The sequence below is a fragment of the Sceloporus undulatus genome, chromosome 10 (assembly GCF_019175285.1).
Source record: "Sceloporus undulatus isolate JIND9_A2432 ecotype Alabama chromosome 10, SceUnd_v1.1, whole genome shotgun sequence".
In the NCBI taxonomy this organism is placed as follows: Eukaryota; Metazoa; Chordata; class Lepidosauria; order Squamata; family Phrynosomatidae; genus Sceloporus; species Sceloporus undulatus.
In genome coordinates, this window is record NC_056531.1 from 12185140 (window position 1) to 12209366 (window position 24227).

The 24227-nt window shown below is 42.5% G+C and overlaps 1 protein-coding gene across 5 annotated transcripts in view; it reads left to right on the forward strand.

Moving 5' to 3' along the window:
* The window catches only part of DGCR2 (DiGeorge syndrome critical region gene 2), a 49728-nt gene that overhangs the window by 17544 nt on the left and 7957 nt on the right, over window positions 1-24227 (forward strand). For 2 of the 5 annotated variants that reach the window (XM_042441618.1, XM_042441614.1), the window contains 5 exons: window positions 4023-4055; window positions 12841-12963; window positions 20004-20129; window positions 21674-21893; window positions 22674-22750. In XM_042441618.1, the coding sequence (XP_042297552.1) occupies window positions 20045-20129; window positions 21674-21893; window positions 22674-22750 (382 nt within the window). In that variant the 5' untranslated portion in view covers window positions 4023-4055; window positions 12841-12963; window positions 20004-20044. The remainder of the gene's footprint in view (window positions 1-4022; window positions 4056-12840; window positions 12964-20003; window positions 20130-21673; window positions 21894-22673; window positions 22751-24227) is intronic. The other 3 variants (XM_042441615.1, XM_042441616.1, XM_042441617.1) reach the window with 3 other exon arrangements.

The following is a 24227-nucleotide window of genomic DNA, read 5'->3' on the forward strand; positions in this document are numbered from 1 at the left end:
AAGTGGCCCTAACAACATCAGATTAAAGAATATGGAGGTTTTCAAGTATGAGTTTTTAAAGTGGCAAAAATCTATTTGCTCTAGTGTCCAATGTCTGTAGGTCAGAGGTGCTCACTGAGTAATCTCATTGACAAGTCTTTCTGTTCCACCAGGTAGTAGATTGTCATACAGTAATGGGAGAGGTAGCAAAATGTTAACTGGCGAAGGAGTGCAACGGGGGATAATTTTGGCTATAACTTTGGAATACCAGTAAGAACAGCAATTCATTAGTCATGGAATGAGGAATGTTAGTTGGAATAATGGGAGTACTGAGGAGGGAAACATGGGTAGAATAGTTCACAGGGCTAGGAGGTTGAGATTCATTGCAACATTTTGTTGTAGGTTGCATTATTTATTTATTTATTTGTTATGTTTATAGCCAGATTTTACTCCACTGAGCAAAGGTGATGTGCAGTGGCTCTCCTCCTTTCCACTTCATTCTCTCCACAGCAACCCTGTGAGGTGGGTCAAGATGAGAATATATTACTGTTTCACTTCTTAGTGGGGATGAAAAACCTCTGCCTCTGAAGTTCAAGTCCAATAGTGTAACCCTATACACCACACTGACTAATACTGATAGATAGAATTTGTTCATTTCAGTGATTTACCAAGCCTGAACATGCACAATTTGACAATGGAAGTAAGAATGCTTTGTAAAGAGAGACAAATCCTTCACATTCATCTATATTATAATGTTCCAAGCAGGGAAGGTAATAAAATGAGTGTGATATAAGTCTAAGCCCACTTGAGGCAGAGTAAATAGTTCAGTATCAGAGCTGAACATTGGTAGCACTCATTGAACTTTCTTTTTCTTGTGCCAGTACATTTACTGAAAGCGTTATGCCTCTCTTGATGTTGCCAGCTTGGCATGAGATAAGCCACTCCTTTTGTGAGCTGCACCGAGATTTTAGTAGGAAGGAAGGATGGCATTTGATCTAGGTTCCTGTGTTGCGTAACATGGAGCTCTATTTGATTTAGGCAGCTGAGTTTTTTTCTTCTTTTTTCTGTGCTGCTTTCCTTCATACTTTAGAAGCTTGGAACTACTTCCCTCTTTCAGCATGAGAAAAGGTCTCTTTGTTTTAAACACGCAAAATCTTCAGCAGAGGTTGGAGGTTATTGTAGAATTTTGAACCAGTCATTCAGTTCACGCAGCGAAAAATGTCCTTGCCAATCCTGATGTTCAGCCAAAATGACACATCTCTTTAGCTTCTTGTGTTGGTCGTACTGGTCTTGCATCTGTCCCCCTCAGAACAAAGGGCAAAAATTGCAAAGATCCAAGTTCTTATCCAGCGCTTTCAATGGATTGGCTTGTGATCCCTAAAGGGCTCGGTTGAAACAAGCCCTGTTTGGGATTTCTGCCAGTTGAATGCAGTTGGGTGGCATGAGTTTGTATGCTTTATTCCTTTGACAGTTACATTGGCCATTAGTATGCAAAGGGATATTGGAGCACCTTTGAAACTGAGAGAAAGAAGGTTGCAGCATAAGCTTTTGTAGATTGAGTCTTCTTCATCAGATGCATGTGGATCTGATGAAGTATACTACGAAAGCTTATGCTACAAATTTCTTTCTCTTGGTTAGTCTCAATGGTGCTACATGACCCAGACTAACATGGCTGTGTCCTTGAATTCCACCATCAGGAGGGCAATGTTTTCTCACTCCATAACACAAAATAGAAAAGTTGCCAAGTTTTAATGTCTAGCTGCTAAATTGTCCGTCTTCCTTAACAATAGTATTCATGGGGATGGTTGCAAAAACCAAACCAAACCAAACCAAAAAAGCCTAATTGACAGACTCACTGTTTAATTTTGCTTTCCGAATTGCATAGTTTGCTAACACATTTATTACGGCTAGGAATTGTTTGGCCTTCCAGGTGTTACTGAACTGCAACTCCCATCAGCCCTAGCCAGCATCGCTGGTGATAAGGCATTCTGGGTATTACAGTTCACCATCCTGTGCAGGGCCACATAATTTCCACCCCTGGTTTATTAGGAGAGGCAAGAGTGGCAGAAAAGTGGGAAGATCTTTGTGTTCAGCTAGGTAGTGGAAGAAGAAGAGACAGGGGAAAGAACAGAAAAATCCCAAACATGGACATATTTTACACCTATGAGATTGCTATTTATACCCAGTCTCAAAATGGAGACTTTCAGGTTGAAAGAGTAAGGCACTAACAGGTTTTGCAAGTTGCAAGTTTCAGATTTACATTTAGTAGGAGATTTTGGGACAAAGAAGAATAGATCGATTCCTCATTTCTCTGCACATAAAGACTGGCTTCTGCTTGAGTCTTTTGTGTGTTACAAGCAAAATGCACTGGTTTTTGAGTCAGCATAGAGTAATTATATGAAATGAAATATTACCATTATTTTAAATGGGTTATATATATTTATTTTAAAATAATTTTGTTTTAAGGCATTTATACAGTGCACTCCAGAAGGAAAGAATATTGACAAAAACTAAGCCATAACCTTGTGACATTGCCTTGCCCATCCCAGAGGATTATGAACAGGGTGAAAGGGTGGCAAACTTTCTGTAGCGACACCCATGTTGTTACTGGATATGACTGTAAGTGTAAACTATGCATGTCAGACCTTAGTTAGCCATTCTAGCTCACCTGAAATATAGGTTTTATGCAAACACTTGTACAATGTACAGCGGTTGAGTGTTGCTCTGGGGACACACTTGGCAACATTTGATGGATGTGAGAAAAACCGGGCCATCTCTCTGGACTGTTTTCACTTTGTGCAGCTCATTGTCTGTTCTGGGTGTTTAGTGCCTGGGCTCCTGCAGATATTTCCTCTTGCCTTCGCGTTAAATTTATCTGTTGGTCTTTGTTTTTAAATATGCACAAGTATTACTGTTGGAATCCTCCCCTCCCAATGTGTGCTCAGAGCAGATGTAAAGACTTGGCCCCGTCGTTTGGGTGCCTTTTTGTTGGGATCTAATAACACTTTAAAAATGCAGCACAGTTTCAGGCCTTCAGCTGCTCTGTAAGAAAGAACCAGATTATTATCTCTGGGTTGCAGATGGAGGGGTGGGGCTGAGGATGAGAATAGTAGCTTACCTGAGGCCACCTAGTGAGTCTGTCCTAGGAGATGAGAGTTGTGCTGGAGATAAACAGCTGTTAGGTATATGGAACTTTGGAGAGGCAGTACACCTCTGAAATAGCAATTGCTGGTGAGGGTGGTTTCTTGCCTGCATCTGACTGGCCAGATAGAAGCAAGATACATTGGGCTGCTCCCAGTCACCAGGACTGGTATTGGTGCTCTCAGGATGCTTTTGAAGGGCTGGGCTTCCCTCTATATTTATAATCCTGCCTTCTTGTGAGTTCAAGGTGGTGTACATAGGTTTTATCCCCCCCCCCCCCTTAATCCTTAGTACAGCCATTGGAGGTAGGCCAGGCGCAGAGATAGAGAGTGACTGGCCCAGGTTTACTATACTATCGTCTGTTCTTATCAGCAGGGGATCCATTCTGGACCCTGTTGTGGATAACAAAAAACATGGGACCTCCTGTTCTTTCCTATGGCACGCACATCCAGTTAAAACGGTGTGATTTGCCATCAGTGGAAGCTCAAATCTGTGGATGGCAAGCCCACGGATAGGAAGAGCCCACTGTAGTCTCTTTTCATGGCTTAGTGGGAATGAAAACCTGACTTTCTCAAAGCCAGTTCCTAGACTATACTAGCAAGTGCTGTGGAGGTGGAGGCCCTGGCCATACAAAATGAACAATCCACTATACCACTCTCTCTTTCTCAGCATGACTTCTTCCCTTTCCTTACTTCAAGGAAAAGTCTGAGGTTGTGCTCATGATAATTGCTTGTTATAAATACAGACAGCTGCAAGTGTGTTGTGGCTGAAGTAGGTGAATCTTGTGTTTTCATCCATCCCCTAGTTGTGTATTTTTTTCTTTAAAAGGTTGACCATCCTTGTATTGGTACATTTAAGTCTTCTATCCTTTTGTAAGTTTTCTTTTACATTTCAAATTGCAGGTGCACGGCTAGCTCTGGCAAGACTTCTTTCAGGTGAGTGTCTGAATTGGACAGATTGTAATAGGATCAAATGATCTCAATAGTAGTTTCCCTCTTATTTCGACGTTTGGATGCATATTTTTTGGCTGTCCCTCTGAAATGTCTTTAAAAAACCCTTCTATGCCCACATTTGATATAGGTTTCTCATTGTCCATAAAATATTTTTTATGGATAATAAGGAACTTGTAAGTATGTAACCAAACATTTCCCCCTGGTTTTTTTAGACTTTGGGAATGGGTTTATTATATTTTTGAAACCTTAATAGATTTGTTTTCAGATATACTGGTTTTGTATGACTAAACTAACCTTCATCCTTCTGTCCCATGTGCATCAATTTGAACAAAGAATTCTAGATGAGGACAGAGGTTGGGCCCTCAAGAGGACTTGAGTGAGCATCTGAATGATTGCTACATGTAGAAAAGTACATTCTTGGGTTTTTTTGCAGCATTAACATGCTCTGCATGGTACTTTGGGATGTGAGGGTAGAAGTTTATGACATTATGAGTGCAGCAGAGAAAGTTAATACAGATCTTCCCCTCTTTACTCTCCTGGATTGTTAGAACTCAGGGTCACCTAATAACATGGATTAACAACTGAGCCAGGATGGGACAAAGTGTTTCATGCAGTGTCTAATGTTATGGAATGCTTTGCCATAGGATGTGGGGGTGGACACAGGAGATGGCTCTAAAAGAGGATTAGCCTATGGGCCTGTTGATAACCTTTGACCAGGAGAGCTCAGTGGAAGCTCCAGATTGGAGGCAGGGTGGCTCCAAATGCTGGTTCTTGCTGAGGAAAGCTGATGTCGCCTTGAGGTTTTCTTTCCTAGGCTGCATTGGCACATCAGAAATAATCCGGTTTGGCACCAACAACTGCCTCAGCTCAGTGCTATGGTATTCTGGGAACTGTATTTTGTTGTGGCTCCAGAGGTCTTCTCTGGTGCCACAGCAAATTCGTCACATATGGGGGATCAGTATGGGAAATGGTATGTGTCAGACCAGAGACCCGATTTACACAGTAGTCAGCCAGGTGCCTATGGGAAGCCCCCAGATAGGATACGCATGAGACATACTGCCCATGATCCTAGAGATCTCATACTGCCATCCTCACCAATGTGAGGATGTCCATAAAATATTTGCTGTCCTCACCAATGTGAAGATGTCCATTAAATATTTGCTAGTTGAATCTTCTTGTTTTCTCTTCCCTCCCCATTTCATTTCTTTTCTAATATCTCCGAAGCTGCAGGCAGGCATCCCCTTGTCTTTTAATCTCTGCGCTATGCTTAGAAAACATTGCAAATAAATAAACCAAGGGGCCTGTCTTCTGTTCTTCTGACAGTACTTGAAAGGATACCCCACATCTCAGGTGTAGGGTTTGGGATGCAGGGCTAGTGGGGTTTTGTGGGGGAAAAGAGGACACCTGAAAATTCTGTGGCACATAGAGGCTTCTTGTAGGCCTTTGCATGCCACCTTTTTAACTTCCTGGTTTCATATGTTTTTAGCTAATTCTGAAAGCAGATCTTGTAATTCCCAATGCATTTCACTAAATTTGCTGCACAAGGAAACTCCTTATATGTCATTTTCCTGTGTCCGTGTGTGTTTGCGTGAGAGAGACTGAGAGAAGAGAGAGAGAGAAGCCGGAAGAATTCAAAGATCTATTTCCCACTCTTTAAGCAGACTCTTAAGTTTCCCAGTACCAGCTTAACATTCTGCTTGCTAGGACTAGCTTGAACGCTGGGATGCCTTTCATTAAACTTGCTGACTTGAGAGCTGCTGGAAAGAATCCCTGTGCCTCAGGCTCATATCATCAGGTGCCAAACATGACATGGAAAACGGCTGGAAGTCCAACACAAAGATGTGAGAAGCTGACTTTACAGTTAACGTCTTCAAACTTAGCTGGTTACTGCTTAACGCCCTTGAGCAGTGACAGTATTAGAGTCAGGGCACATTCACTTTTCTGAAGGAATTGAAAGGCGGTCTTGGAGTGGCATGGTTAATGCCATTCTTGTCCCTGTTTGCCATTTTCCTGATCCTGATGCATTGGGTGTAACTCTGGAATAATGGTGAGTTCCGTGAGCTCTTAATAACCGTTAACTGCACACAGTTCCTGGAGTGCGTAGGGATTTGTATAGCCTGGCATAACGGGTGCAGTCTAATTAGCAAAGCAAGCTTCTAACAAGATAATTGGCACCAAGCAAGTACGATTTCTTAGGTAAATGATTGCACACCTGCCTGAGCTCTACTAAGTTACCTCACCCCTCTGAGAAAGATGTTTCCCCCTGTCTGTCATAAAGTCCCAAGAATGCTGGATAGTGGAGGCCCTGTTTTCACCAAGAAAGCTGTTTTTTCTTCCAGTCTGCCAATTATAAGACATCCTTTAGAAGAGGGGAGAGATGTATTTAAGATGAGATGAAGTGCAGTCCCATCTGATCTTGCTCTGGGGTTCTTGTGCCTTCTTACAGCCTAAAGAGCAGTGGCCCATGGGGAAAATTCCTCTCTGCTGTGGGAACCTGAGTAGATGGTCAACTATCGATGGTCTGCTTTGGCCAGCTGAGGGAATTTGTGGGCTGTTTCTGTATGTTGTTATTGGTGCATCCATGTAGCATTTCTGTATAATGAATAAACTGCCATCCTGTCGTACAGTGGGACCTTGTTGTCCAATGAGATTTGGTTTCAGCTTCCTCCATGGGTAACAAAATTCGTGGATGCTCAAGTCCCATTAAATATAATGTCAGAGCAAAATGGTGTCCCTTATATAAAATGGAAAATCAAGGTTTGCTGTTTTGAATTTACGCTTTTTGGGAATAATTTGAATCTGTGGATCAAAAAATCTGTGGATCAGGAGGGCTGATTGTACCTGTGACTGTTTCATTTTAGCAAATCCTTGAATCTGATTTGGCTGCCGACAGTTGATCAGGCTTGTCCAGAATCCTGCACCTATTAAATCCAAGATTAGAGCCTAGTGATCTCCAGATCTTCTGGGCTACGATCCCAGAATCTCCGAGCCAGAAAGCAGATAGGAAGAAAATACATTTATTTGAGATGTGGTGCTGGAGAAGAGTGCTGAGGATCCCAGAAGCCAGAGGGTTCTGGGAAATGTAGTTCACGATATCTGGAGAGCACTGGGTTTCAAAAGGTTGCTGTGGAATTTGATTTTTTTTGGTATCTTCCTTGGCGTTTGAGAGTGAGAGATGGGGTGGGGGTCAGTTTTCAGTATTATTTGCTTAGAGTCACCATTCTTCCGGGCTCTGGTTCTTTTCTGGCACCTCTGAAACTTAACATTTCTGAGTGGAGAATATCTTTCTGTAGTGCATATCTGTGCAAATTCATGAGTGCGTGCATCTCGGCATGCAGTGCTCGGTATGCTGTTTGGCACACATAGAAATAGTCATGTCCTTTGGAAGTTAATCTTAAACCAGAGGAATACACACTCCCCAGGGTTTTTAAATCGGGCAGAGTAAACAAATGTAGCATGAAGCAGATGGAGTAGTGCACTGAGGAATGTAAGTTGGAGATGGAGTTATAAGGGAATCCTCTATGTTACAAAGATTTCGGTGTTACAAGTATGTCTTTGTTTTCAACCATGAAAAGCTAGAAGGCATGCCACCGACAGTGCCCAGCTCAGGTTCTGTCTTAGCACTCCCACTTTGCTCTTGCAGTAGTTGCCTGACAGTGGAATGTTTTGATAGTAGTAGAGGATGGGAATGGGGTGAATAGCTTGAAGCGGTAGTTTAGTCGGCGCAGGACAGTGGTCAGCAAGGACTGGGATTTGAGGATGTTTCACTGGTGACAGGGCTGGTCTGTTTTGTCTCCTCAAAGACATAACCTTGGCTTGCTGTTGTGGCTACAAGTATGTATTCAGATAAAAATTTTGTGGCTGTTTTCACAGGTGGAGATCGTCGCATGCTATTCCAAGTGTTAGAGGTTGTCGTAAACTTAACATTTCGTCTAATGACAAAAATAAAAACTTTTAAAAAGTATCTATGCTATGTCTTGAGGCAGGTCAGGGCCTAAAACACGCCCCTTTCCCACCCTGTAAAGCTCTTAGATACGTGTTCTTCTTGGGAGCCTGTTGTTGTTATGCCTTCAAATCAGCTTTGACATGACCCTGTCCTAGGGTTTCTTTGGCAAAATTTATTCAGGGGAGTGTTGGAATTGCCTTCCTTAAGGCTGAAAGAGTGTGATTTGCTGGAGGTCACCAGTAGGTTTTTGTGGCAATGTGGGATTTGAACCTTCATCTTCCAGAGTTCTAGTCCAACATTCAAACCACGACATCATGCTTGACTCTTTTAGGGCATGCTCTGGTTTAATAATGTAGGTCAATACTTTGGAAGCATATACATTTAGGACTTTATGAACTGCAGGGTTTTGGCACAGATATCTTTCACGTCCTACAGTTCTTTCACCTTAAATTGGCCTTCAAGGGCATTTTAGGAAAAACTACAGTGGTACCCCGGGATACGAATTGATCGCGTTACAAAATTTCCGGGATACGAAAAAGTTAGATTGGAAAAAACTGTTCCGGGATACGATGTTTTTTTCGGGTTACGAAATTTATTTCGGCGCGAAATTCAAACGCAAAGCGCGGCTAGCGGCTTTCCAGCGGCTTTTCGGGTTGCGAAATGTATCGGGTTACGAACAGAGCCGCGGAACGAATTAATTTCGTAACCCGAGGTAGCACTGTACTTTAATCATTCACCTATCAATGATAAGACTTTGTTTCAGGCCATAGCCTGGTACTAGAGGAAGAAAGAAACTTAGGTGGGATACAGACTGCCAGAAAGAGGTGGCCAGGAGCCGCCTCTCTTTTCCGCGTAACCACGCAACAGCAACCGAATTGTGCGGCGCGGCTACACAGAAAGAAAGGGAGTGCTGAAAAGTGGCTCCTTTTAGCGCTGCTGCAACCTTCCTTTGGCGGCTCGAGCACATCGCTTCTGCGTGCGCCCATCTGGACAGCGCGCAGCAGTGATGTTACAGCTGTGCGCGTCATGTATATGGCACCGCACAGCTATGACATCCTGGTGCTGTGCTAGGGTTGTGGGGAGTCTGGAAACGGCGCCCCGAGGCAACCCTAGCACGTCGCCAGGATGTGCTAAAGGGCCCGTCTGTACAGGGCCTTAGTAAAGTTTAAGAACTGAGTGTGAGCCCTAGTCTTCGAACAATGTTCTTTTAAAACAACAATCTTGTATTTACAGTAGTATCCAAAGACATGGCTGTGTTAATTTATATTAGCATACAGTGGAATCTTGCAGTACCTTTGGGATTATTTGGGAGAAAGAAGTTTGTAGCGTAAGCTTTTGTGGACTCATTCTGCTTCATGAGATGCAGTTAGTGAAGGGCCATTGTAGCGGCTGTTTTGGTGGGCTGGTTTTTAAGTAAGATCCCCTTTTGAAGCAGAAGTAATACTTAGTTTCTAAATGAATAGTGGGAAACCAACCCAACCCCCCCTTTAGTTGTAGGCTGGTGGCCATATCCTGGCTTTTTAGTTTATTCTTCATATTTATGGTGAAGAGCCAGACAGATTGGATACGCCAGTATTTATACATCTAGTCCTGAGAACTGCCAGCCCTAATAATGTGAACAAGAATAATGGTCCAGAATGCTGGGCTGATGACATAGTTGGCCTGCATGAGCACAGTGCTGTGTACATTTATGTGCTGCTGCAGCAAAACAACCCCTTTGGGATACTTCTCACTTTCCATTTTGCAAACGCATTATGGGACACTTTGGGAATGCATTCTGGAGTGCAACATGCATGCATCTCACATTGGTTGAGAACTGTGCAGGCATGTTTAGCTGGGGGAGGCAGGAGGGGTGAGAAATGTACTGGGACAACAAAGAGCGATTGGGGCCTGCTTCTGAATGCAGGATAAGCTGTAGTTTAAAAATGATTTGTGTGTGCGTGTTTTTTGTGTGTACATGCATGCATGTGCACATGCCATTATCAGCTGACCTAAGGCACAATTTGCTGTTTTGCTGCCTGGGATAAAAAGTAGAGTTGAAAATATATGGATGCGAGAGCTGGACAGTTAAGAAAGCGGATAGGAAGAAAATAAATTTGAGATGTGATGCTGGAGAAGAGTGCTGAGGATACCATGGACCACCTAGAAGACAAACAAATGGGTCCTAGTACAGATCGAGCCAGAAATCTCCCTGACAAAACTGAAGCTGCCTTACTTTGGCCGCATCATGAGAAGGTACAACTCATTGGGGGGATAAAACCGATAGTGCTGGTAAAGGTGGAGGGCAGCAGAAAGAGAGGAAGGCCGCATGTTAGATGGATGGACTCTATTAAGGAGGTCACGGGTATGACTTTGCAGGACCTGAGCAGAGTAGCGGAGGACAGGGAGTCTTGGAGATGTCTCATCCACAGGGTCACCATGAATCGAGATCGATTCAAGGAGTTAACAACAACAACAACAAAGAAAATATATACTCCATGCACATGTGACAATAAATTGAGAATGGCTATGCAAAATCACATTATAATGAAACTGTTTCATTACAGTGAATTATCATGGCTGTATGGCCAACTGTGAACTCTGACTGGTAGCGCATTTCTGAGATCTTGATTGAGACAGAGGCTGTTCCCTGGCATCGCTACCTGAGATCCTTTTAACTGGAGATGCTGGCGTCTGAAGCTCTGCACGTGGAGCATGGGCTGTGGCTTCAGAGGGCACCAGAGCTTCTCCCCGGCCCTGCTTCTGTGCATTCTTCTGGCATGAGAGAAGGGTGTGGTTATTATTTATACAGTGCTTTAATAGCTTGGCACACTCAACAGTTGCGTTCAACCCCACAACAGACCTTCAGGTTTACAATACAGTACTGAGAAAGACGACCATTAGGGAAACGAAAAGGAAAGGAGTAGGTGGAGATTGGAAGGCCAGCTTTGCAAGAAGTGGCATCATTTCAGATGCTGTGTTTAAACTGTGACAGATGGACTTCATGCTGGGGGAGTGGGATCTACTGTGATTTGCACTAAAAACAAGGAGGCCTTCTCTGTGGGGTCAGAGGCTTTGGAATGCCTTCCCAAAGGAAATGCTCTTGGTGCCAGCCTTGTTTACTTCACAAGAATACATTTCCACAAAATCCATATAATTCATTAAACTTTTCATTATTAGGTTAAAAACCTTTAAAAAAAGGTATTCGCTGAAACGGCAAACATGAATCCTGCAAACCTAAGTAGTAGGATGCCCTAGCTTAGACATGATTTGAAATCCCAAAAGGTGTGTTGGGGGCAGAAAACTGAGCCTAAGTCAAGCGTTCTTAAGCTTTGAAAGAAGTGAAGGTAATCCACAATGCTCACCTTTCCTCCCTCTTGGGCGGCGGTGTGATTTACTTCATAACCTAATCGCCAGCCTTGGCATGCTACCTTTTCTTCTGGATGGAAATCATTTTCAAAAAGCCTTGTTTGATTGTACAGCGTTTCTAGTGTAGGGTATGGTGTATGTAGGATGTAATTTTAGGGGGGGGGGAACACCACACCCCCCCTAAATGGGTCAAAGCTGTTTTGGCTGCGTTGCACCATATGCTGTCGTCTATAGTAGTCTAGCAGGACTGAGTTCTTAGCTGTCTTTGTGACCTCAATGTTCATTCCAAGTAGGCGGTGTGTTGAGCAGGACAAGCCTATTTTTATTTCCTCCCTCTGGCTTGAGCTGCTTCTGTGCTCCTTAAGACAAAGCACTTCATGATATCGTGCAACTATTTGTTGTATTACACATTTTATCTACGGGTGCCATCTGTTTTGATTTTCCAGCGAGTTTAAACTCTTCCTTTGAGACCTAATATTTAAGTAAAACAACTTTAAAATCATTTTTAAATTTTGGGGGGGGGGGGGCTTACTACACTTTGTAACTGTAAGAATCAGACAGCCAAAATAAAGCTGCTTCGAGTCATAGTGGAGGTATGGTGTTTCAATGATGCATGCGTCCTAAGAGTCCAGAAGCCACACCAAAGCCACGCTCCAGTTCTTAGGGCTGGAGCATGGCTTTGGTGTGACTTGTGGACTCTTAGGACGCATGCATCATTGAAACACCATACCTCCACTGTGACTCGAAGCAGCTTTATTTTGGCTGTCTGTAACAGGCCATATTTTATTTAAAAATAGTTCTCTTTTGATTCCCAATTGTGGATTATGTCATCCAAAGATGGACCAGCTTCATGCTGCTGACACGGACCTGCGTTTGGTGAATGCCAATTTGGGAAACTTGGCTGCTTTGGAGAAAAACAGGAATGCTTCAAAAGCACCCAAAAATTTGTGGATGATCACTGCTAGCCTAAATGAATTGGGATTGTAGTAAAACACTCCTTCATTGTTTGTCTGTGAAGGTGATCTTGACAAGGTTAATGATGGCTGTCAGTCAGTTGAACAGTGATAAGAGCTAATGAAATGAAATCCATCAAGTAATCAATTTGGTGGGAAATTTGCCAGCGGAGCGGGGACAAACTAGATAAATGTATTTTTAATGAAAGCGATGGACTTGTTTTGGGATTTCAGTATTAATGTGTTTCGAGAATTAAGTTAATTAAGTTATTAATTCATGAAATGAGCCATGGCGTTAAGAGCTAACAAATTTTACACTGCCCAATGCCTAGTCTGTGTCTAGAATGTTTTCCGTTACCTTTGTTTTGTATGTTTAGTGAAGGATTAGCGTTTCCTCTGTAAAAGTTTTGCTTAAGCTGGGTGCTGAAATGGTGTAGTAGTTCAGTTTCCGAATAGAGGTTTCATTTTAGATGATGTTCAACTGGCAACCTTCAGTCGTCGTCTCCTTTGTCTTTTGCAGAGCTACGCTGTACCGCTGGGCAATTTGCTTGTCGCAGTGGTTCCATCCAGTGCATCCCCTTGAACTGGCAGTGTGATGGATGGCCCACCTGCGAGGATGAGAGTGACGAAGTTGACTGCCCAAGTAAGTGTACCTTTACATCCAGAGCTTTCAGAAGTGACTTCTTACAAAAGAACAAGTCATTTGTAATTAACCCCCATATGCAGTCGCTGAGAGATAACTAAGGCACAAAACACACTGCAGCAATAATCCAGTTTGAGACTGCTTTAACTGTCCTGGCTCAGTGCTAAGGAATCCTGGGAATTGTCATTTGTTGTGGCGCCAGAACTCTCTGACAGAGAAGGCTAAATGTCTCACAAAACTACAGAATGCCCTAGCATTGAGCCAGGGCACTTAAAGCGGTCCCAAACTGAATTATTTCTGCAGTGTGTTTTGGACCGAAGTGATGTTATGATGGTAACATAACAAGGGATAACTTCACAGCTGGTTTGATGTTGCAGGACATATGCCACCTCACCACTTAGGTGTGTTTCAGGGTTGTATTCTAGTGTTTCAAAGATAAAATAGTAAAAGATTTATTTTAGTGATTCTTTGGTTACTGAGAAAAGCAGTGTAACGGATAACTTTAAAAAGCAACTTTCTAAGCTCTGCTAAAATGGATTATGGGTTCTACTTAAGCAGGAAAGTCTTAACATGTATCTCTTGAATTTTTTAGGGAAATAACCAGAATGTTGGAAACAAAAGCTGGTTAGCTGATGTTGTCTGCGATTCTCTGTTCAGATTTTCCCCTCCAGCACTATGGCTTAAAAACAAAATAGGCCCATCAACAGTTCTGCTCTTTTCAAGGCTCTAATATGTTGGGAGTTCATTTCCCAAAAGCTATAGGAGTTGCATTGGGGAATTTGGGAGTTGAGGTCCAGTAACTAAGAAGGACCAGAAGTTGAGGACCATAGATCAGGCTTGCTGTAATAGGACAGGCTAGTTGCCGCTTTCATTTTTTTGCAGGGCTTTTTACCCAGCTGGTCTTTCCATTTCTGAACAAGCCTGGGCCTTATTTGTATTTTGTAATTCATGCGCTTCTGAGATTGAACATAAAAGGACTTTTAGATGAGTCAGTCATGTTTATTGCCAGGTATGAAAGTCTCTTAGCATGTGTAAGTTGTGTCATTAGGTTTAAAATTGGGCTTCTACTGGGATGGAAAACCAGAACGTTGAGTGATTCTTTGGCAGAGAGAAAGTGTGCAGCAAAAGGCTTAGTATAAGATTACATAAGCGATACCATATATATATATAGGCATATTCTTCGTAGCTATTTTTTATGCTCCCCATTTGTGTTCATCTTTCAGCACAGATGCAGAGCTCTGTTTGTTTTGGCTGAATGAATTCAACCGTAATTTGTAATAAAGCAGCAGTTTCTAGGTGCCCTGATTTAAAACAAACAGTTACGGCATATGCCTAATAACTGAGTCAGCATAGGACAGACCAAGAACGGAACGCTTAGTGCGAATGTGACAGTAGGGAAGGCAGCTAGTATTGGGAAGAATATTGGAAGAAAAGTGAAGAATGAGAGCATGGGAGACGGTTGGAAGTGGCCAAGAGGCATCTGTATCAAAGTAGATTTTACTGTTGGGGTTCTGAAACTTAATTCTATGTCTTTGATGCATTCCGTTGTTTTAATTCTACAGGCAATTTAATCTTATTTTAATCTTGGATTTTGGTCTGTTTTTAGCTACCTGTGGTTTTGTTGGTATTTCGTTTTATCTGTAAGCCACCTTGAGTCCTGGTCTGGGGGGAAAAGGTGTGGTATAAATTAAGCGAGGGCTTGATAATCCTGTTTCCTTGAAAGCGTGCAATCTCAACATTTAAAAGTAGCATAGATTTGAGCAGTCAGTGTTTAATAGCAAGTATATGCTGTTTATCAAGGGGCTTATAGCAGTTTTATATCAGCCGATTTAAATCGAAGAAATTTGGGAGGTGAGAGTGGGTAGGGTGGGGGACCTTTCCATCAAAACTATAGTAGCTTGGTTGCTTTTAATTGATAAAATATCAGGCCAGATCACAGGTGTCCTGTATACATATGATGTACAGTGGGTCCTTGTTATCCGCTTGGGTTTGGTTCCAGGAGCCTCCATGGATAACAAAATCCATGGATGCTCAAGTCCCATTAAATGTAATGACATAGCAAAATGGTGCCAAATGGCATATCAAAGTATGCTAGTTTTGAATGTTTTCAAGCCGTGGATTAAAAACTCCGTGGATAAGGAGGGCTTGACTGTATTGTGTGTTCTGTTTTAAAGTATTGTATTGATGACACAGCATGCCTTGCAGTCAACCTTCAGATTTCTGTGGGCTGGTGGTCGGGTTCCAGAGAAACAGTTTTTGGCTTTAAAAAATTCCAGACACTTTGCTTCCTACCTTCCCTGATGCGGGTGATTTTGTTGTGGAGAAATTCGGGTAACTCCAGAAAGCCGGCCATGGCGACTGCAAGGACTGTGAGGTTGTTGCACCAGGTTCTGGCAGGTGTGCGGTCTGGGGGCTGACAGCCATATAGTCCAAACTGTGAGGTAGAAATGCCAAACAGTTACACCCTTTCCCTACCCTAAATGAGAGAGATTTTAAGCCCATGTTTGTACAGGCCCTCCTGCACTTTTCTTTAACAGATTGCTAAAGCTACATTTTGAAGTCTATTAGTTCCCCAAGGGCTTTTAAGAAAAGCCATCTTTTGGCTTGGGGCTGGAAAGAAACCAACGTTGGGGCTTGTTGGCCCTCCGCAGGGAGAGCGTTCCACAGTTGTGGGACAGGCACCACAGCCGAGAAGATCTTCTCCCATGTCCTCCCACTTCATATTGGCCCCACTAGTGGGGCATAACAGCAAATAAAGAAACCCTGCTTCCTAATGCAGTTTTCTCCCAAGTGCTAATGTCACTGAGGGAAACCCATAACAATGGTGAGGCAGAAGGAAGAGGTAGAAAAATGTGGAAGGGAAGGACAAAGTTGGGCAACCCCAAACTCTTGGGAGCTGTGTGTTGTTCAGCTAAAGAAGTGTGTGTGCTGGTAGCCTCTAGTTATTATCGTCTACCTTTTCCGGCTCATTGAACGAAATGGATTTTTGTTTTAGCTGAGTGGGCCTCCTTGACAGTTGAGCGTTTCTGAAATCGAGTGGGAATTGTGCAGCTCTCCAGATCTTTTTAGGTTGCAACTCCCTGCAGCCCTAGCCAGCATTGCCAGTGAGAGGGAGTGCTGGGAGCTGTAGTCTGACACGATTCCCGCTTTCAACTTAGAATTGTACCTCAACATTAACTTCACATTCAAGTGAGTTGTGCTCATTTTTCTAAGAACTCGTGTTGCCTATTTTGAAAGGCTTTTATTCTGATTCCTCCCTCCCCCCAAAAAACTCTTTAAGTGTCTGAAGTAGGGACAAATGGATGATTTCAGCAACTGCTTCTATACTTGTGATCCTGCCCCCACTCCTGGAAGTAGCTCTTTTGTCTTTTGTATGTCTCTGTTTCTGATCTCACACTGCTCTCCGAAGTAGACTGCTTGGATAAGCAGTTTGTTACAGGACTTAATCGGGCTCAGTAATATTTGCAAAGCCTCAAGGAGGAGGAGGAGAAATTCTGAGTGTAGTCACATAAGACTTGAACACAATGGGGTCATTCACTGAAGTTGAATGGTGAGAGATTCAGGACAGGTAAAAGGAGGTATCTTCCAGCAACCAAGAAATGATCAAATGTCTGTTTAAATAAAAAGGTCTTTACCTGCCAAGAGAAGGACTTCCACAGCCTGGGAGCAGTCACCAAGAAGACTTTCTTCTGTGTCCTCACCAAATGGGCTGGTGACAGTGGTGAGGCCTAGAGAAAGCCTTCCCCAAACAATCTTCTAAGACTTGGGTAGATTCATATAGGAAGGTGAAGTTTTTCAGTTAGTCTGAAATGAAGCCATACTGGGGTTTATTGATCATAAGCAGCACTCTGAATTGTGCTTGGAAATGGACAGATAGTTCATTCAAAATGCCAGGAACTACACAACATGAATATTTGTGTACAGGACAGTCTACAGAACGGGTGGGGGATGCTTCTGTGATAAAACCCACAGCATCAACAGAACATTTAGAGTCTTCCAAGTAACTAAAATCCACAGAACATCTTGGGAAACAGCCCTAAAATTAGGTTTTTGTGGGGGTTTTGGGGCTATGTGGCCATGTTCTAGAAGAGTTCATTCTTGACATTTTGCCAGCATCTGTGGCTGGCATCTTCTTTCTCTGAAGATGCCAGCCACAGATGCTGGTGAAACGTCAGGAATAAACTCTTCTAGAACATGGCCACATAGCTCAAAAAACTCACAAAAAATATGGATGCCGGCCATGAAAGCCTTCGCCTTCAGACCTAAAATTCATTGAGACGGGGCACCACGTATAAGGGGGAAAGGGAGGGAGATCCACAATCGGAGTGCCATGAGTGAGAAAGTCTTGTTTCTGCTATCCGTTTGCCTTGTTGCAGAAGATAAGGCCATTCAAATCCATCCATCAAAAAAAAAAAAAAAAAATGGCAAGACAAATTGCTCTATTTTGCTAAATGTCCTGCACTTGGAGCCGATGTGGGTTGCTTGTGGGTTGGGTGGAAGGATAGGAGAGTCGGTTGCTTTTCTCATAAGCTTCCTGTATGGCCTCTTTTCTTTGGTTTTGCAATTCCACCTTTCCCCGACAGTTCTATTATCATTTTTGTTCCCCTGGAGGGATAGAGGGCAGCAGAATTGGCCTGGCCCCAAGTGAATGTGTGTGTTAAAGAGCTGACGGATGGCTGTCGATCTTGTGGCTGCACAAGAGGTCAAGAATTTTGACTGGCTTCTGCTGATTCCTAACTGTGTGGAGCTCCCTTTCCCTTTTGCTCAGAGAACCTCTCAAAGGAAATTGGCATGTAGCGGTTTCAAAAGGCGCATGTAAACAACCCTGCCCTTTAGCTATCCTATTTCTTAACATTTCTCATTTATTTTGGAACACAGTGGGAAGGGGCTTTGAATGAAGAATATTAAACTGCATTCCTGATTCTGTAGGGGATGGAGATTGCACCGATAGAAAGATTAGTCCGTGTCTGACATTTCAATTCTGTATCTGCACATTTGGGCAGCAGTCAAGCTTAAAATTTTAATCATATGTTTAAAAAATGGTAAATGGAAAGAACAGTGACCTTTAGTAGTCCTGACTAAAGTAAACCCATTACATCAATGGGATTTATATGAGTGTTGACTGGCATCCGATGGTTGATTCAGTGTGTCTGAATTAGTAAGTCCCAACTTTGGTTGTGACCAACAAGAGGACCAGGCATGGGACTCATATTGACCCTCCAGATGTTGTTGTATGGCAAATTCCAAGAGACCCAGCTAGCCTAGATGGTGGTGGAAATGTTGTGAGTTGGAGCCCAGCAACATCTGGAAGGCTGCACAGTTCCCACCATGTTCTAAAGCAGTGATACCCAAACTTTGCTCCTCTGTGTGTTTTGGACTTCCAACTCCCAGAAGCTCCAGCCAGCTTGGCCAACTGTTAGGAAGTCTGGGAGCTGAAGTCCAAAACATCTGGATGACCAAAGTTTGGGAATCACTATTCTAAAGCAAGAAGCGTGCTTTCTTTGCTTTGAGATGATGGGCCCATGCGCCTCTTAGATAAGGCAGTCTTCCTGTGTGTGACAAGAAAGAATGCCTCATGAGATGTTCCTTGCCATCTGTTGTTTTGGCAAGCTGTGTTGAAGTTCAGCAGGTCTGGTTCTTGTTGGTGCCTGGATGGAACACTGTCTGGGAACTTTCTTGAACTTGATGATAGAAGAAACATAGGGATACTTTAGGTAAAAGATTGGGAGAAAAGCAGAATTTAAATAAAAGGATATAACATGTACTTTAAAAATTGGATTTGAGCTTATTGGGCTCTTCCGTATGTACAGATTCAGTTTGGCGTATTTGGAGTCTTCTGTATCTTGTTTTTGGTGTAAAAGAAAAACCATAATCATAAGAACTATAAATCACGTTTTCTCGTGAGCTCTGGAATATGGTTCTAATTACAGTCCTTTAACTTAAGAAGCAGGGTAAGGAAAACCAACATTATAGACTTAGAAAAAGCCATTACAAATCATCTAAAGCAGTATCTGCTACAGCAAGGGTGTGCAAATGAGGATTTTGAAAGCCAGTCTCACCAATTCCTCTGGGGACAGTGAAACTGAATCTGGTCAGAAGTCTGCTTCCAGTTTCAAACCTCCTTTTCGTTTCAAAAGGTGCTGAAGTTGAGGTGAGGAAATGCTGTGATTTTAAGGCAAATCTGTATGTTGCCTAATCTCAGAATCTGGCTATAGAAGACTCAGGCAAGGCGTTGATGGGCGTTCACACTAATACTATATTATATTTCTATTCATTTATATCCCGCCTTTCTCCCAGTAATGGGTCTCAAGGCAGCTATGAACATATTTAAAACAATGCAAATGAAAAGCAATACAAAAGCATTAATAAAAGTGTAAAGATTTACAAAGCGATTAAACAATTTATGAAGTTAAAACATGTAAACATTAAAAATATTAAAATTCATTAGCTGACTATAAGAAGCCCTGTTTCATGACTAAAAAGAGTTCATGTGCCTATAGTAGATTTAAGCTAGATCATTCTAAATTATTTTTCCAACTGTCACTTTGCTCAGGGGCTTTTCTCCTGTGCTCTTGTCATTTTTGTCATTTGTGGGGCCTGGAACGATTCTCACTGTATTCTAGATCCTTTTAAAGAAACACATCTCTGGCCTAACCTCTGAGTTTAAAATGTGCTAATCTTTTTGATGCAAAAATGGGGAGCCTTTTGGTCTTCCTAATGAATTAGCATACATCGCCCATCAGGACAATCCAGCATGGCAAGAGACTTTGGGAGTTGTAGTCCAAACCATTTGGGGAGCAAGAACATCCCCCAACCTGTTCTGTTGCTCCCCTTTTCGTCTCAGCAGGCACTTCTCTTGTTCTCTATAGCTTCATAATCTCATCATTTGCAGCAAGCTATCTTGAGATGACTTTATTCTTGTTTGTTTGAACCTTGGGCAGGAATGACAATGATATGTACCTTTAAGAACTGATTCAATACAAACATAAAGCTTGCTTGCTTCCATGTGACTTCTTGAACATGCCTGTTTTTCACTCTAGATTTTACGGGGGACCAGCGGACCTACCATGGGAAGGAGACCATGGATTCCAGGCACTATCGCGGAAGAGGAGGAGACACAACCCGCTTTCACACAGTCAATATGGCACAGCCAGTTCGGTTTAGCAGTAAGTTGCAGACTTGGAAGTAGGATCTGAGTTAGCTAGTTGCTGGCTGACCCATGGAGGTCTAGGCAGAGGATTGTCCAAATACGTCACTCTGTAAAACATCTTAAATTAAATTTAAACTCCAAAGGCAGTGGTTCCAGAATGTGCCTTGGCAACATAGACTTGCACGCTATGAATCACATAACATGAGTGTAAAGTCCACCTTACTGCATGCTTTTTTCCTCCCTTGATAACATCCAAAGCCCACTGCCTCTGACATGCTGTGAAAGCACCTCCTCCGTGTCCATTCCTTTGCTAGTGAAGAGCTGGAGGAATCAGAGAATTGCCTGGCTATGTCCTCATAGCCAGATGCAAACAGGTAACTTTGTCTGTTAAGGCCTCTGGAAGACCCCAGCAGATCTTCAGATAAGATGTCTTCTGGCTATGCAGACATAGCCATATCCATCTCCAGTTACCTCTGCTGTCCACCAACCATTGAATGGGACTATTGCAGCTGAAGGGTGAGTCCTGTTAATGGTGACAGGGGAGCCATAGTAGAGATCTGCGTTCAGAACTTAATGTTACATTTGATCATGTATGATCTTGGCCATTACTGAATTGATGTTAGGCCCTGAATATCCTGACATTCAGAGTAAATTCCTCCCTGAGGTAATTGTTAACTTGGCCTGTCTATTGTAGATATAAGGGAACAGTTGTATCTGCCTGCTTTGATTCATTTTATTTTAGGGATGTAAATCCTCGTTTATTTCATTCTTGTGCATGAGAATGAAAAAAGTATTTTTCCCCTTGTTGCCTGTGAGATGATGAGGTTTTTTGTTGTTGGTCTCAGTGACAATTTGCACATCTTTGGTCAAATTGTTTTGTTATGCAAAGTAACATATCTGCTGCCTTGTTGCATGGTATTTGAAAAAAATGTAGTTCAGGTAGATTATTTGTGTCTTTTTGATTTGTCGGTCAAGTGTTGTTAGACTCCAGCCCCTATCATCTTTCACTACTGGTGATGCTGGTGATGGAAGTTGCAATCCAGCGACATCTCATGGGCCAGAGCTCAACTCTAAGTGCTCCTTCTTCCAAAAACGTCTCCTCATATGGAAGACTAGCTTGTCCAGTTAGGCTGTAAGGCTATTTGAATGTGCTGGTTTGCTGAGTGCAGAGGATTTTGATATGTGGAGGGGCACTTAGTCATGTGAGCTTCCGACTGGTGTTCATACACTACAGATAAAGGATTTCCACTGCAGTGAAGACTAAGGGCAACACAAATCTTTTAAGCGGTTGCTAAAACATGAGAGGCAGTGTGTTGTAGCGGTTAGGGCATTGGACTAAGGCTCTGGGAGACCAGGATTTGAATACCTGCTTTGTCATAGAAACCCACAGGGTCATCTCAGGCAGGTCCCGCAATTTCTCAGCCTCAGAGGAAGGCCATGACAAACCTCCTCTGGATAAATCTTGCCAATAAAACTCTAGGGATAAGGTCATCATAAATTGCAGGCGATTCCAGTTTGAGATCCTGACTAGGGGGGAATTGTTTCCCTTCTCTCCTTCATGTTTCCTAGGGAAATGCCCATCAGGATGGCATCACTATGAGGGCACTGCCAGTTGCTACAGGGTGTACTTAAATGGTGAGAACTACTGGGATGCTGTGCAGACGTGCCACAGAGTGAATGGATCCCTGGCCACCTTCACCACTGACCAGGAGCTCAAGTTTATCCTGCAACAGGAGTGGGACTCGGAGGAGAAGGCCTTTGGGAGGAAGGACCAACGCAGGTGAGTGTGCACAGAGGGGATGAATTCCACCATGAGACAAAACCGCATCTTTTTCTAGATTGGTGTGTTGTGCATACTAAACGATAAATCTTCACTTCCGTCTCCGTCTGTTGTTACAAAGGATCACTGAACAGCAAAGGTAGAAAGAAAAATGGCAAGGGTTATCTAGTGCAGCTAAAACATCTCCAACAATTGACAGAGTTTCCCTGTATCTCATTTTGAATAACACTGAACCTTTTAGATCATCAGCTTCAGCAATGTTTTTATTATTTTGGTCATCACATTATCATTGAACCAACTCATACCAGAGGCTTTTGCCACCTACTACCTTAGAGACCTCTCTGGGTATAGGCATGCTTTACATGGGCTATCAATTAATAATCCACTCTGTCAGTCTTGGGGACTCTCTTTGAGGGTTTGCAAGCTTTGTGGCCAAGTGATCTGATAATCTGGTTTTTGTCTGCTGTTTAGCAGTGAAGGGTGGGGGTACATGTTTAAGATTACAGGTTGATTAATCTTTTCCAAGGTAAAGCATCTTATCTTCTAGATTATGGTCTCTTTCACAAGAGTGTGCTGGACCCATGCTGCCTTAGTTTGCTTTTTTCTTACTGTTTGCGTTTAGCAAGAATATCCTCCTGCTTGTCCTGTTTTGAGATAAATGATCCCCATGTACATCCCAGCAAAAGGTTTAATTGAAAACTGAACCTTCAAACTTGAGGGGGATTTCCAATATTCACTATGGGTTTTTTGTTTCTTTCTTTTCAAAATCTCCACTTCTAGGTTCTGGGTTGGATATCAGTATGTCATCACCAACCGAAATAATTCTCTAGAAGGTCACTGGGAGGTTGCTTATAAAGGTAAGATTCTAAAAGGTGAGGTGAGTTTTCTTGCTGTTTAACTAAGGATTGAAGCTGGCTAATATGTATGTTTGTGGAAGCTTCCTTCTTATGCAAACGCCCGAACTACCTTATATGAAATGAATGTCATCCTAGGTGACTATCTGAAATGTGTCGATTACCAGACTATTGCGCCAGACCAGCTGGTTGTGATCCTTGTTCTTTGGACACATGATGAGACAACACAATAATAAAGCTTGATAATCTAATCCCCACTTTTGTGTGAATGTGTTCTCTTCTGCTTTCTGCAGGCAGCTATCACTTCTTTGTGCCTTTTTCTGTGTTGTGGTTTGAAACCGCACTGGTCATTTGGTCTTCATTTCTCTAGGCGGCTTTGGCCACTGTGGAATGTGTACATCTGAGTTTGCATTTATATCCAAACTTTGCAAAAATATTTCTGGACCATAATGAATTCCTCAGATTTTCTTGGAGGTCCAAGAACAGCTGCTCTCTGCCATGTCAAACACTGGCCTCTCTAGCTCAGGACTAGGTAACCTGCGGCCCTCCAGATGTTATGGAACTGCAGCTTCCATCAGCCTAGCTAGCATAGGGGATGGGATGGGATGGGAGTTGGAGTCCAGCAATATTTGGAAGGCCTGATTTAGCTTAATGTAGCTTTCAGATAAGCATTTTTCCAACTCCTATCTGGTGATGCCAGAGATGCACTTTGCCATAGAACAGCAGCCCCACATGCATGCCAGTAGCCATGGACTACACACCTCTAGTTTTTTGTGGTGTGCCTTGCTTCTCTGGTGTTCTTGTGAATAGCTGTTAAAGAAAAGATTATTTATATCACTTTGCATGGGCTCCTGAGGAATCAATGTAAGGAATATCCGTTTTAGTCTAGTTGTAATCTAAATATCAGTGCTATAATAGGGGGGAAAAACAGATGAAGCATTTAGCATTTTGTTTAACTTTGCAACAAAACTGGACTTAGGCATTCTGTGGTCTTCAGATTCACTTATAAAACTTGAGCTGCACTGCCATCTGCCGGTAGAACTGCTGAAAGGAAATAATTTCCATGAATGCAGACACTTTTTTTTTTGTCACAAATGCAACAAAGCAAAGTTTCTATTGGAATCAATATTCATGACATGTGGACTAAACTTGTTAATAGATTTTCTGCTTTATAATTATTATTTTTGAACAAGCACGTCTCGAATATTGTACACTAGTTCTAGCATGTTAGCTTTTCTGTAGTCTGTCTTGAACCATCCTCTTCTATCTTTGGAAAGGCATGCATTTTATAATCTTTCAATAAATGCATATATATGCATTTATTGAAAGATTATAAAATGCATGCCTTTCCAAAGATAGAAGAGGATGGTTCATATATATGTTTTTTTTATTTATAAACCGCTATTCCAAATAGATCATAGCGGTGTACAAGAAAATTATATAACAGTACAAGAAAAATCTACAATTAAGATACACTGTA